The following is a 14,291-nucleotide window of genomic DNA, read 5'->3' on the forward strand; positions in this document are numbered from 1 at the left end:
TTATTGAGGATTTTTACATCAATGTTCATCAGGGATATTGGTGTAAAATTCTTTTTTTGTTGTGTCTCTGCCAGGCTTTGGTATCAGGATGATGTTGGCCTCATAAAATGAGTTAGGGAGGATTCCCTGTTTTTCTATTGATTGGAATAGTTTCAGAAGGAATGGTACCAGCTCCTCCTTGTACCTCTGGTAGAATTCAGCTGTGAATCCATCTGGTCCTGGACTTTTTTTGGTTGGTAGGCTATTAATTATTGCCTCAATTTCAGAGCCTGCTATTGGTCTATTCAGGGATTCAACTTCTTCCTGGTTTAGTCTTGGAAGAGTGTAAGTATCCAGGAAATTATCCATTTCTTCTAGATTTTCTAGTTTATTTGCATAGAGGTGTTTATAGTATTCTCTGATGGTAGTTTGTATTTCTGTGGGGTCGGCGGTGATATCCCCTTTATCATTTTTTATTGCGTCTATTTGATTCTTCTCTGTTTTCTTCTTTATTAGTCTTGCTAGCGGTCTGTCAATTTTGTTGATCTTTTCAAAAAACCAACTCCTGGATTCATTGATTTTTTGGAGGGTTTTTTGTGTCTCTATCTCCTTCAGTTCTGCTCTGATCTTAGTTATTTCTTGCCTTCTGCTAGCTTTCGAATGTGTTTTCTCTTGCTTCTCTAGTTCTTTTAATTGTGATGTTAGTGTGTCAATTTTAGATCTTTCCTGCTTTCTCTTGTGGGCATTTAGTGCTATAAATTTCCCTCTACACACTGCTTTAAATGTGTCCCAGAGATTCTGGTATGTTGTATCTTTGTTCTATTGGTTTCAAAGAACATCTTTATTTCTGCCTTCATTTCGTTATGTACCCAGTAGTCATTCAGGAGCAGGTTGTTCAGTTTCCATGTAGTTGAGCAGTTTTGATTGAGTTTCTTAGTCCTGAGTTCTAGTTTGATTGCACTGTGGTCTGAGAGACAGTTTGTTATAATTTCTGTTCTTGTACATTTGCTGAGGAGTGCTTTACTTCCAATTATGTGGTCAATTTTGGAATAAGTGCGATGTGGTGCTGAGAAGAATGTATATTCTGTTGATTTGGGGTGGAGAGTTCTATAGATGTCTATTAGGTCTGCTTGCTGCAGAGATGAGTTCAATTCCTGGATATCCTTGTTAACTTTCTGTCTCGTCCATCTGTTTAATGTTGACAGTGGAGTGTTGAAGTCTCCCATTATTATTGTATGGGAGTCTAAGTCTCTTTGTAAGTCTCTAAGGACTTGCTTTATGAATCTGGGTGCTCCTGTATTGGGTGCATATATATTTAGGATAGTTAGCTCTTCCTGTTGAATTGATCCCTTTACCATTATGTAATGGCCTTCTTTGTCTCTTTTGATCTTTGATGGTTTAAAGTCTGTTTTATCAGAGACTAGTATTGCAACCCCTGCTTTTTTTTGTTCTCCATTTGCTTGGTAAATCTTCCTTCATCCCTTTATTTTGAGCCTATGTATGTCTCTGCATGTGAGATGGGTCTCCTGAATACAGCAGACTGATGGGCCTTGACTCTTTATCCAGTTTGCCAGTCTGTGTCTTTTAATTGGAGCATTTAGTCCATTTACACTTGAGGTTAATATTGTTATGTGTGAACTTGATCCTGCCATTATGATATTAACTGGTTATTTTGCTCATTAGTTGATGCAGTTTCTTCCTAGCCTCGATGGTCTTTACATTTTGGCATGTTTTTGCAATGTCTGGTACCAGTTGTTCCTTTCCATGTTTAGTGCTTCCTTCAGGGTCTCTTGTAAGGCAGGCCTAGTGGTGACAAAATCTCTAAGCATTTGCTTATCTGTAAAGGATTTTATTTCTCCTTCACTTATGAAACTTAGTTTGGCTGGATATGAAATTCTAGGTTTAAAATTCTTTTCTTTAAGAATGTTGAATATTGGCCCCCACTCTCTTCTGGCTTGTAGAGTTTCTGCTGAGAGATCTGCTGTTAGTCTGGTGGGCTTCCCTTTGTGGGTAACCTGACCTTTCTCTCTGGCTGCCCTTAAGATTTTTTCCTTCATTTCAACTTTGGTGAATCTGGCAATTATGTGTCTTGGAGTTGCTCTTCTCGAGGAGTATCTTTGTGGTGTTCTCTGTATTTCCTGGATTTGAATGTTGGCCTGCCCTACTAGGTTGGGGAAGTTCTCCTGGATGATATCCTGAAGAGTGTTTTCCAACTTGGTTCCATTTTCCCCCTCACTTTCAGGAACCCCAATCAGACATAGATTTGGTCTTTTTACATAATCCCATACTTCTTGCAGGCTTTGTTCATTTCTTTTTCTTCTTTTTTCTTTTGGTTTCTCTTCTCACTTCATTTCATTCATTTGATTCTCAATCGCTGATACTCTTTCTTCCAGTTGATCGAGTCGGTTACTGAAGCTTGTGCATTTGTCACGTATTTCTTGTGTCATGGTTTTCATCTCTTTCATTTCGTTTATGACCTTCTCTGCATTAATTACTCTAGCTATCAATTCTTCCACTTTTTTTTTCAAGATTTTTAGTTTCTTTGCGCTGGGTACGTAATTCCTCCTTTAGCTCTGAGAAATTTGATGGACTGAAGCCTTCTTCTCTCATCTCGTCGAAGTCATTCTCCGTCCAGCTTTGATCCGTTGCTGGCGATGAGCTGCGCTCCTTTGCCGGGGGAGATGCGCTCTTATTTTTTGAATTTCCAGCTTTTCTGCCCTGCTTTTTCCCCATCTTTGTGGTTTTATCTGCCTCTGGTCTTTGATGATGGTGATGTACTGATGGGGTTTTGGTGTAGGTGTCCTTCCTGTTTGATAGTTTTCCTTCTAACAGTCAGGACCCTCAGCTGTAGGTCTGTTGGAGATTGCTTGAGGTCCACTCCAGACCCTGTTTGCCTGGGTATCAGCAGCAGAGGCTGCAGAAGATAGAATATTTCTGAACAGCGAGTGTACCTGTCTGATTCTTGCTTTGGAAGCTTCCTCTCAGGGGTGTACTCCACCCTGTGAGGTGTGGGGTGTCAGACTGCCCCTAGTGGGGGATGTCTCCCAGTTAGGCTACTCAGGGGTCAGGGACCCACTTGAGCAGGCAGTCTGTCCCTTCTCAGATCTCAACCTCCGTGTTGGGAGATCCACTGCTCTCTTCAAAGCTGTCAGATAGAGTCGTTTGCATCTGCAGAGGTTTCTGCTGCTTTTGTTGTTGTTTAGCTGTGCCCTGTCCCCAGAGGTGGAGTCTACAGAGACAGGCAGGTTTCCTTGAGCTGCTGTGAGCTCCACCCAGTTCGAGCTTCCCAGAGGCTTTGTTTACCTACTTAAGCCTCAGCAATGGCGGGTGCCACTCCCCTAGCCTCGCTGCTGCCTTGTGGTTAGATTGCAGACTGCTGTGCTAGCAATGAGGGAGGCTCCAATGGGCGTGGGACCCTCCCGGCCAGGTGTGGGATATAATCTCCTGGTGTGCCCGTTTGCTTAAGTGCAGTATTGGGGTGGGAGTTACCCGATTTTCCAGGTGTTGTGTGTCTCAGTTCCCCTGGCTAGCAAAAGGGATTCCCTTCCCCCTTGCGCTTCCCAGGTGAGGTGATGCCTTGCCCTGCTTCAGCTCTCGCTGGTCAGGCTGCAGCAGCTGACCAGCACCAATTGTCCGGCACTCCCTAGTGAGATGAACCCAGTACCTCAGTTGGAAATGCAGAAATCACCGGTCTTCCGTGTCGCTCGCGCTGGGAGTTGGAGACTGGAGCTGTTCCTATTTGGCCATCTTGCTCCGCCCCCCCGGTTCTATAATTATAACTATTAAATGTGTAATTGTAACAAAAACTGATGTGACTATAATTTCCTGTTCATAAACAATTTTGTATTTGCAAACATCCCTATAGACATCTATCACATTATCATCATGATAAATATTAGTGTCTGTAGTTCACACTCATAAGAAAAATTGCAATTTTCCTTAAGATTGACAGCCATAGATTAAATGAATACCTTTCCAAGGAAACTTGGGAGATAAATATTTGGCTGTAGTTGATTTTAGACTCTGGAGTTCTAAAAATATGCTACCAAGCACCAATTTAGTTTGCAAAGTGCCACTTAGCTGAAAGATATGAAAAAGTGGATGTTAACTTGCCAACACACGCTTAAGCACAGAGAACAGGGGCAGTTACAGAGTCAGAAACCATAATGGGGAAGACCCTGGGGCTCCAGGGGAGAAACATCCTGGACAAAAGCCACAGCACCCCCAGACCTGTGATTCGATGAGCTCAGAAGGTCAAGTCACTTATTCAGGAAATGTCTTCCCGTCACCTACCCTGAGACCCCCACGCTGCTCTCAGCAAACGGGCTCAATGCAATCCTAGCCTCGCCTCCCTCTGTGTCTCATTCTTCAGCTTTAAAAACATGGTCTTATTTCCAACTTAGGGCATTATTGTGTGGTGAGGAGTAGGGAGGAAAACAGAGAGGGAAAGGGAGAAAGAGAGACGGAGACAGCGGAGAGAGACGTGGGAGGGGAAAGAACACAGCACAGCGTGGCACACGGAGACGTGGGAGGGGAGAGAACGCAGCACAGCATGGCACACGGAGGGTGTTCACTAGTAGGGTGTCTCCTAGTGAGACAAAGGTGTTTGCTTCTCTCCTCTCCTCCTCATTTTCTACCCACCCAGCTGTCTAGGGTCTAACACTGTACGTTTTGGTGTGATTATTAACAACGTGACAAATTGCTAATATATTTTCACTGCAAATCTGTGATTCAGAGTTAACTCCAGCAAACCGACTCCTTCATCTGCTTTCTTGACACTGCATTTAAAATACCTCCAAGGTATTATACATGTTTTATTGCGTTGAAATTGTTTTCACCAAGTTGAATTCTTTCTGTGCAAACTTTTACACTAAAAATTCATTCACCAGATCCGTTTTTTGGTCTCCGTCAGTTTTGCCAATTAGACCTTTCGCCGTGGAGGCATTTTCCTCTGTGGTACGATTTCTTCAGGCCCAGCTTTCTTAGCTCAGCATTTTAAACTTAACTTTCATGAAGAGTTTATCTGTCTGTTGATTCTCACTGTCCAGGGAAAATGTTAAACGTGCAGTTCCAGTCCTTCTCCATTTGCTCTTATTTTTACCAACTCTACTTTTCCACCATCACTTAGTTCTATGACTTCTGAAATACAGTTTTTCAGGTTTTCTTTGTCTCTGGTAAACTGTGCCCTATATCTTTCTGCTGTTTTCAGTTGTATCTTGTATTGATATCCCTACTTACAGTGTGCATTATACATTCAAAAAAGGTTGAATCATTTGCATTAATTTCCAGCAAATCCATGGGAAAGCCGCGAGGTCCTTCCCTAGCATACAGCCAGGTTTGTCCTCTCTCCAGGGTGTCTAACCCTTTGTGCTGTCTCGCACCTTCCCGCACTGTGAGCTGACAGGGTGCTCTTTCTCTAGGCATGGCGCTGGGGGTTCCTGCCACCTTCCTCTCTTTATCATTAGATTCACAAGCATGCTGGATGGAGGTCAGCCGGGGTGACCTGGTGCCCTTTTCCCCCAGGACCCTCCTCCCCAGGGACCCTCCTCCCCCAGTTCTCTCTTTCCCCAGACCCTTGGGACAGAGACAGCCTGGGTCTCTTGAGATGGAGTCTGAGGTTTCTGGTCATCTAAACTGCATGTTGATGACAGGAATTGTCTTCAGGACTTCGTTAGGGAAGTCCGAGGGAACTGGCCCTTTGCTGGGGGACAGACGTAGAGTGGCCGCCTGGGCTACACGGCACGGGGGATCTGAACCTGTTGTAGTGGAATCCCTCAGAGTCAATAAGGCATCTGTGAGGCACTCGGGGCCCAGAGGACCCAGGGAAGGACCTGTGCTTCCCCATGTCGGCCCTGGAAATGAGCAGGGGGGCCGCTCCCAGGCTGGTCACATATCAGCCCCAGCAATGACAGCCTCCTACCTCCCAGTCCCCCTGTGGCTTCAGCTGAGTGTGTTATCCAGTTTCCAGCCCAGAACCCAAGCCTGGCCACCAGGCTCATCTGCTTTCTCTGGGTAGCTCCCAGCCCCTCCCTCTGCAGCCCCACTTTCTTCACCCACTTCTGAGCAAGTGTTGCTGGGACATGTGCCTTCCTCCCTCTCCTGACCCCAGGCCGTCTACCCCACACCACCCCTGCCACCGTGCCCTCGCGTCTCTCTACCCCACACCACCCCTGCCACCGTGCCCTCACGTCTCTCTACCCCACACCGGCCCTGCCACCGTGCCCTCGCGTCTCTCTACCCCACACCACCCCTGCCACTGTGCCCTCGCGTCTCTCTACCCCACACCAACCCTGCCACCGTGCCCTCGCGTCTCTCTACCCAACACCAGCCCTGCCACCGTGCCCTCGCGTCTCTCTGATCTGTCCCTGGATATGCCCAGCCATTCCCACTTCTTGCCTTTTGTTCAAGCCTCAGTCTTTCCATAGAATACTATCTCCTTATCATCTCAGCACAGCCTTGCATGTTCAAGTCTGACACATCGCTAAGGCTCCACCCAAACACCACCCACTGTGTGCAGCCTCCCCAAATCCCCCCACTGTGTGCAACGCCCTCAAATCCCCCACTGTGTGCAACCTCCCCAAATCCCCCCACTGTGTGCAGCCTCCCCAAATCCCCCCACTGTGTGCAACCCCCCAAATCTCCCCACTGTTTGCAACCCCCCCAAATCCCCCCACTGTGTGCAACACACCCAAATCCCCCCACTGTGTGCAACCCCCTCAAATCCCCCACTGTGTGCAACCTCCCGAAATCCCCCCACTGTGTGCAACCTCTCGAAATCCCCCCACTGTGTGCAACCTCCCCAAATCCCCCACTGTGTGAAATCCCCTCAAATCCCCACTGTGTGCAACCTCCCCAAATCCCCCCCACTGTGTGCAACCTCCCGAAATCCCCCCACTGTGTGCAACCTCCCGAAATCCCCCCACTGTGTGCAACCCCCTCAAATCCCCCCACTGTGTGCAACCTCCCCAAATCCCCCCACTGTGTGCAACCCCCCAAATCCCCCAATGTGTGCAACCCACCCAAATCCCCCCCACTGTGTGCAACCCCCCAAATCCCCCCACTGTAACCCCCCAAATCCCCCCACCGTGTGCAACCCCCTAAATCCCCCCACTGTGTGCAACCTCCTCAAATCCCCTCGTGCAGGGAGTGGCTTCTTCACCCTGTGAATCTCTCCTCCCTCCTTTGCCCAGAAGCATCTTGTGATTAGTAAAGAGTGCAGTAAATATTTCTCATAAATATTTCTCATGTTAACAAGGTGTTCCTACCTGATACAAGGGAAAAATGGTTGAATTCAGAGGGATGGGCACACCCCATCCCTGTTTTTTTCTTTTTTTGAGACGGAGTCTCGCTGTGTCTCCCAGACTGGAGTGCAGTGGCACGGTCTCGGCTCACTGAAACCTCTGCCTCCCGGGTTCATGCCATTCTCCTGCCTCAGCCTCCTGAGCAGCTGGGACCACAGGCGCCCGCCACCACGCCCGACTAATTTTTTGTATTTTTAGTAGAGACGGGGTTTCACCGTGTTAGCCAGGATGGTCTCAATCTCCTGACCTCGTGATCTGCCTGCCTCGGCCTCCCAAAGTGCTAGGATTACAGGCGTGAGCCACCGCGCCTGGCCCCGTCCTGTTTTTAAAGCGTTTATGAAGAAGCTCGAATTCAAATGGTGAAAGAGCCATATATGCAATTGTATAGAAAAGTCAGGATTACTTGACAAGGATTGTTTTCAATACTTTTACACGATTCAGAACCTCAATGAATATAGAAAATAATTTTAAAAGACGTAAGACCGCTCTAGATTGAAATGAGCATAGTGCTTGTAAAACAATAGTGAACAGTGAATGCAAAATATTTTAATTTAAATTTCTATTTTGCAGCAAATTCATAAAGTAGGGAAAGGCTTTTTCCAACATTTTCAAGACAGTTTCTGTTAAGACATGGGCTTTCTTCGGGTGGCTTTTACTTGGGATATTGAGAGGTAAGACGGCGGAGTGGTGACAGTTCAGGCTGAGGAAGGCGAGGGCTGCCGTAACAAAGAACCACACGTTTGGTGGCTTAAAGCAACAGACATTGATTCTCTCACAGTTCTGGAGGCCAGAAGACCCAAGTCACGGTGTTGGCTGGGCTGTGCTCCCCCGAAGGCTGTGCTCCCCCGAAGGCTGTGCTCCCCCAAAGGCTGGCAGGACGAATGCTTCCTTGCACACCCCGTCTTTGGTGCCCTGCTGGTGTTCGCTGGCACCGCTTGGCCTACAGACTCATCGTGCCAACCTCTGCCTCTGTCTTTACCCGGCCTTCTCCCCTGCGTGTCTGTGTTCAAATGCCCCTCTTCTTATAAGGGCACCAGTCCTCCTGGATTCCGGGTTCCACCCTATCCCAGTATAGACTCACCCTAACTAATTGCATCTGAAAAAACCTTACTTCCAGACAAGGTCACATTCCCACATTCTGGGTGGATGTGACTTTGAAATGATTATCAAGTAGACCCAGTTCCATTTACAGTAATGAGCAGAGAGTGAATGAGGCATTAATGCACTTTCACATGGCACGAACACCTGACATTCACTGAATTTTAATAGAAACTGGCATTGGTGCCAACTCCTTACACACTTTATGTCAGTGGATTCTCACTGAAGGAAGTTGCTATTTTATCCCACTTTACGAATGAGAAAACTGAGAGGCGGAGAGGTCACCAAGTCAAACTCAAGCAACACCCCAGTCCCCCGTGGTGATCAGGCTGAAGTGATGACTAAATGCCATTTGCTCCTGATGACACCATCACAAGCACTGAAGCCACCAAGGGCTGTTGGGCCTGTACAGAGGAGAGGCAGACTCAGGCCCTCCCCATGGACGGGAGGGCAGTCTTCCATGTACACCTTGGTCGGAGTCCGCAAGGGTGGGGAGGTGACTGTGCACTGGCCTTTGGTTTGCGGTGCCTTTGCTGGCGCTGCTGGAATGGCTGTGCGGAGTGCGCTATGGTGCTGGGACTGCGCTCCCCGGGAGGAGCTGCTGGAATGGCTGTGCGGAGTGCGCTATGGTGCTGGGACTGCGCTCCCCGGGAGGAGCTGCTGGAATGGCTGTGCGGAGTGCGCTGTGGTGCTGGGACTGTGCTCCCTGCGAGGAGCTGCTGGCATGGCTGTGCGGAGTGCGCTATGGTGCTGGGACTGCGCTCCCCGGGAGGAGCTGCTGGAATGGCTGTGCGGAGTGCACTGTGGTGCTGGGACTGCGCTCCCCGGGAGGAGCTGCTGGAATGGCTGTGCGGAGTGCGCTGTGGTGCTGGGACTGTGCTCCCCAGCAGGAGTTGCTGGAATGGCTGTGTGGGGTGCGCTATGGTGCTGGGACTGCGCTCCCCCGGAGGAGCTGCTGGAATGGCTGTGCGGAGTGCGCTGTGGTGCTGGGACTGTGCTCCCCGGGAGGAGCTGCTGGAATGGCTGTGCGGAGTGCACTGTGGTGCTGGGACTGCGCTCCCCGGGAGGAGCTGCTGGAATGGCTGTGCGGAGTGCGCTGTGGTGCTGGGACTGTGCTCCCCAGCAGGAGTTGCTGGAATGGCTGTGTGGGGTGCGCTATGGTGCTGGGACTGCGCTCCCCCGGAGGAGCTGCTGGAATGGCTGTGCGGAGTGCGCTGTGGTGCTGGGACTGTGCTCCCCGGGAGGAGCTGCTGGAATGGCTGTGCGGAGTGCACTGTGGTGCTGGGACTGCGCTCCCCGGGAGGAGCTGCTGGAATGGCTGTGCGGAGTGCGCTGTGGTGCTGGGACTGTGCTCCCCAGCAGAAGTTGCTGGAATGGCTGTGTGGGGTGCGCTATGGTGCTGGGACTGCGCTCCCCCGGAGGAGCTGCTGGAATGGCTGTGCGGAGTGCGCTGTGGTGCTGGGACTGCGCTCCCCGGGAGGACTTCGAAAGTTGTTTGTAGGCATTACAGTATTGTCTGCCATTGCCACGTTGACACAGGGTCAAGCCACCTCCAGGGCCTGTGTTCCTCTTCAGGCAGGCGGGCAGGAATGCTCAGGACCCGTGATGATGGCGCCATGCAGAGGTCAGGGATGAATGACCGCCAAGGCAGGGGAAGGAGTCCAGCAGCTCAGTGTTTGGGGAATGGGGCCGGGGGCAGGTAAAAACTTCTAATCAAGGCAAACAAATAGCTGGAAATTACAGTAGCTGTTAAGTTCTGATGGAAAAGCTGTTTTGTACTTACCGTTAAATCCCGCAGTATTTTTGATGCGTTTCTGGGTAACTTGCTCTTCCCTTCTTAAAAGGTCCCAGTCTCACCAGAGCGTCCCTTCCTGCTCCGGCCCCAGCTCTCCTCGCCTCCCGGAGACCGGGGGCCTCTACCCTTGCTGCCCTGGGTCGGCGCTTCCTCCCCCTCTTTCCAGGTCTGGGCTGGGGTCTTCAGGCTCAGGTGGAAGGTGGTTTCGGGCCCTTTGCCTGCACAGGGACGACGCCCTGACCCAGGAAAAGCTTAACGTTGCCTGTCACTTGGATGCATCTCTTGGCAGTGACGGGGGTGGAAATCCTCACTGCAGCCCGTGTCTCCTGCGTGATTGTTGTGAGAAAGCCACGGCTCACCTGCATGGAGACAGGGTCCTCCTGGCTGCGAAATGCTAAGATCGTTTTCCCTATGAAGAGAACGGTGCTGATTTTTCCAGAATGTATCAGATCATGATTGACTTGACTGAAGTGGGAAATGGAAGTGGGTTGGAGTTTTCCTGCCAAAGACAAGCATGGCCGCCGTGCCCTCGCTCATGCCGGGCTGTCCCCTCCACAGTCACGGTGCCGGGCCCTCTCCCCATAGCTGGACACGTGTCTCCCACAGGACACGCGCTGGCACTAAACCCGCACTGCCCATCTCGGGGACAGGCAGAGGAACTCCCCAGCTGAGATGCGGGAAGCACCAGGATGCAGGGACTTCACCGCAGGGCGCCGCAGCTCAGGACTCGGAGCAGGTGGGCCTGGACCTCCCTAGGCCACACCACCCGCGTGTTTCCAGCCGCCACCGCAGTGGTTGGGCAAGATCTGAGTGTAGGAGCAGCTCCGCCGAGGCTCCCGGCATATTTCTGTGTACCCCTTGGTTTCTAGTCTGTTCTGCACTTTCATCCTGGAGGTTTTATTTACAAGTTAATGACAATGAGCGAGAATGTGAGCCTGCTTAGTGAGAGGAAGGAAAATGCCTTCCGTTTGTACAAACCGGTTCCAAAACTAAGGGCTGCCTTTCAGGTGTTCGCTTCCACTTATTCTGAGGACTGGCTGGAAGCACAGGAGAGGAAGGAGAAGCTGAAACAAAATGCTGACTTTTAAGTTCTGATTTTTCAGTGGAATCGTTATAACCAGTGCGGAAAAATGTTTATGTTTTACCAACTTGACCTTGTATGCAGAACCCCAATTGAGGGCGTATTAAAAAGTCACTTGTGTAAGTGACTGTTGAACTTAGAGAAGCAGAGAGCAGCACAGTGGCCTCCAGAGGGCAGTGGGGAGATGCCGGTCACAGGCACAAAGTCCCCGGCAGGAGGAGGACGCCTCAGATCTGCACCGCATGGGGCACACGCTTTGTCACAATGATCACATATTTCACAATTGCTAAAATAATAGGGTTTTTTTTGTTTTTGAGACAGAGTCTTGCTCTGTCACCCAGACTGGAGTGCGGTGGCACAATCATAGCTCACCGTAGCCTTGACCCTCCTGCCTCAGCCGCCCGCGTGGCTGGGACTACAGGCACTCACCACCATGCCTGGCTAATTGTTAAATTTTTTGCAGAGATGCAGTCTCACTGCACTGCCCAGGCTGGTGTTGAGCCCTTAGGCTCAAGAGATCCTCCAGTCTGAAACTCCCAAAGTGCTGGGACCATGCCCAGCCACTAAAATAAGAGATTTTAAATGTTCTCACTGCCAAAAAAAAGATGTGAGGTGATGATATGTTAATTAACTTGATATAATCTCTCCATAATGTAAAGGTATCGAAACCATGCTTAAAACATAAATATATGCAGTTATTATTTGTCAACTAAAAATACAAATTTTAATTTAAACAAAATCACTTGCATACAGGAGGGGGCATTGCCAGCATGATCAGGCTTCCGAAATTCAGTGTGAAACTAGATCCTGTCCTCGGAGACGAGCAGAGCCCAGGGTCATTCTGCTGAGAGCAGGTTCGTCTTTGCACCTGGCCCTCACACATGGAACCAAAAAGACCTGGCCTGGGAGTGAGGCTCTTTGTGAATTTAAATGCACCCAGGATACCTTTGTTAGCCACAGCAAGGGTAGTGCCAGCAAGTCCCTTGGGCCCCTAATTTGCCTGACTGACAACAGGGACAAGGCCAGGTGTTCTGTGCATCCATGGTTGCAGGGGCTCGTGTGCTCAGCACGCCTTCTTCCTGAAGGACCCGCCTGCGAATCGCAGATCCCGCTCTGAGTGGGAACCTTTGCCACGTGGATCCTCTGTGGCCTCCTGCAAACAAGTGTTCGCCCGGGAGCCAGAAACTTCCCTCTGGCATGACGAGGAAGAAGGATGGTTCATCTTGCCAGCAGTCCTTTGTGAAAACAGCTCCTGTCCAGGCCCTTCTGTCTTGTATCAAGTGTGTGCTGTTACCGGAGCAGTCAAAATTCAGATGTTATTAATGTTTGTTCTGCATTTTTGCAGGAGAGTGCTGGGATGGAAGGCCGGGATACTCACAGGCCGCCGAGAGCCCTCTGAGGGCAAACTGGCAGGACACTGATCCTACAGAACAGCTTCGTGTTCCCAAAATCACCGTACAACTGTTTTCCAAACACAGGCAAATGCAAAATCACCAGAACGACTGTTTTCCAAACACGGGCAAATCTAGCACCATGTTATAATTACTCTCAGGCATGGATGAATAAATATTGTAACTGTGCATTTGTCTAGCCTTTTCTTGTAAGCATTGCCTGATTTGTTCCTTCTGGGGCTTTGCCATTAAAATGTATTTACAGATTACACATCTTTATTTTGCGAACCCTGGAAACACTACTCTTGCCATCACCTGTCTCCACCTTCTGGTGTCTCTGACGCTGTGCTCGTCTGCGTTCCGCCCGGCGGTCCCTCCGGCACGGGCATTTCCACACCCGCTGCCCATCACCAGGTGTCCGCAGGGCCTGCATCGGGCTTCCCTCTTCTCCTGAGAAGAGCACTCCTGGCTTCCTGCAGGGCCAGTGGGAGGAGGAAAGTGATTCTGAGGGAGAGGCTGGAGCCTTAAGGACCAACAGGGCAAAGTGACTTGTCTCATCCTCCAGAGATTCACCAACATGTCAGCCTCAGACCCCAGGCTTCTGCCTCCAGCAGCCGCCCTGCCGCGCGCCGCTCTCACCCCTCCTCATCCCCCTCACTCACGGGGAACACAGCCCAGTGATCCTGGAGGAATCCCCCTCCTTGACTCAACTGGGCAGTCTGGAGGGCACCGTTAGCCACGCTGACCCTGTAAAGCTGCTGTCCTCATTTCTTGTGTGAAGCAGCTGAATTCCAGAGTGCTGGGTCCCAGCCCAGGCAGCCCTCAGCCTCACCCAAGGAAATAGTCAGGGGTCCTTCAGCATTGAAAGCAAACACAGGCGCATCTGACCTGGAGTTCTACCTCCACTAAGAAGAGAGTAGTAACTAATCATGGATGAAGCAGGCTGTCTACGCAGCACTTAATGGTCTCACCCACGGATGCCAACAGTGGCCTGGGAGGGCTGTGAATGTTTCGCTTCAGGATGTTTTATTTCGCTCGAGTGTTCTGTAGAGAATGCGTAGTTTGCTTTTTATAACTTTTGTAACCCAAAAATACCAGACTGTTGTTTTCTCTAGGTGCTAGGCCATCCTGTTCTACGTGTTCCCAAACTCTTAGTTGTGTTCATGTAAAACTCATTCATGATCTCAGAATTAAAATAATATGAAAAATATCCTGGCAAATGTCACAGATTGCCCTTATCACCCCTGTAAGCAGTCCATTCTCACACCGCCGTAAAGAACCACCCGAGACTGGGTCATTTATAGAGAAAAGGGCTTTAACTGGCTCCGGGCGGCACAGGCGGGGCAGGTGGCATGGTGCCACCATCTGCTCGGCTTCCGGGGAGGCCTCTGGAAACAGTCATGGCGGAAGGGGCAGGGGCAGGAGGCCCATCACAGGGCAGGAGCCGGGAGCCGGGAGGGAGAGGAGGGAGAGGAGGGAAAGGGGCAGCCACACACGGAGGCCACCAGATCACAGGAGACTCGACTCACTCCCTGCACAGGACCAAGAGGGGTGGTGCTGGGCTCTTCCTGAGAACCCACCCCGGGATCCCATTGCCTCCCAGCAGGCCCCTCCTCCAACACTGGGAATGACAGTCCCACATGAGG

At 50.3% G+C, this 14,291-nt stretch overlaps 1 protein-coding gene across 3 annotated transcripts in view; it reads left to right on the top strand.

Moving 5' to 3' along the window:
• Positions 1 to 13,846, top strand: part of TPO (thyroid peroxidase) — a 115,099-nt gene extending 101,253 nt beyond the window's left edge. For all 3 annotated transcript variants that reach the window (XM_038006477.2, XM_073022729.1, XM_073022730.1), the window contains 2 exons: positions 10,780 to 10,909; positions 12,600 to 13,846. In XM_038006477.2, the coding sequence (XP_037862405.2) occupies positions 10,780 to 10,909; positions 12,600 to 12,653 (184 nt within the window). In that variant the 3' untranslated portion in view covers positions 12,654 to 13,846. The remainder of the gene's footprint in view (positions 1 to 10,779; positions 10,910 to 12,599) is intronic.
• Positions 13,847 to 14,291: the final 445 nt, after the last annotated feature.

The sequence above is a fragment of the Chlorocebus sabaeus genome, chromosome 14 (assembly GCF_047675955.1).
Source record: "Chlorocebus sabaeus isolate Y175 chromosome 14, mChlSab1.0.hap1, whole genome shotgun sequence".
Classification (NCBI taxonomy): Eukaryota; Metazoa; Chordata; class Mammalia; order Primates; family Cercopithecidae; genus Chlorocebus; species Chlorocebus sabaeus.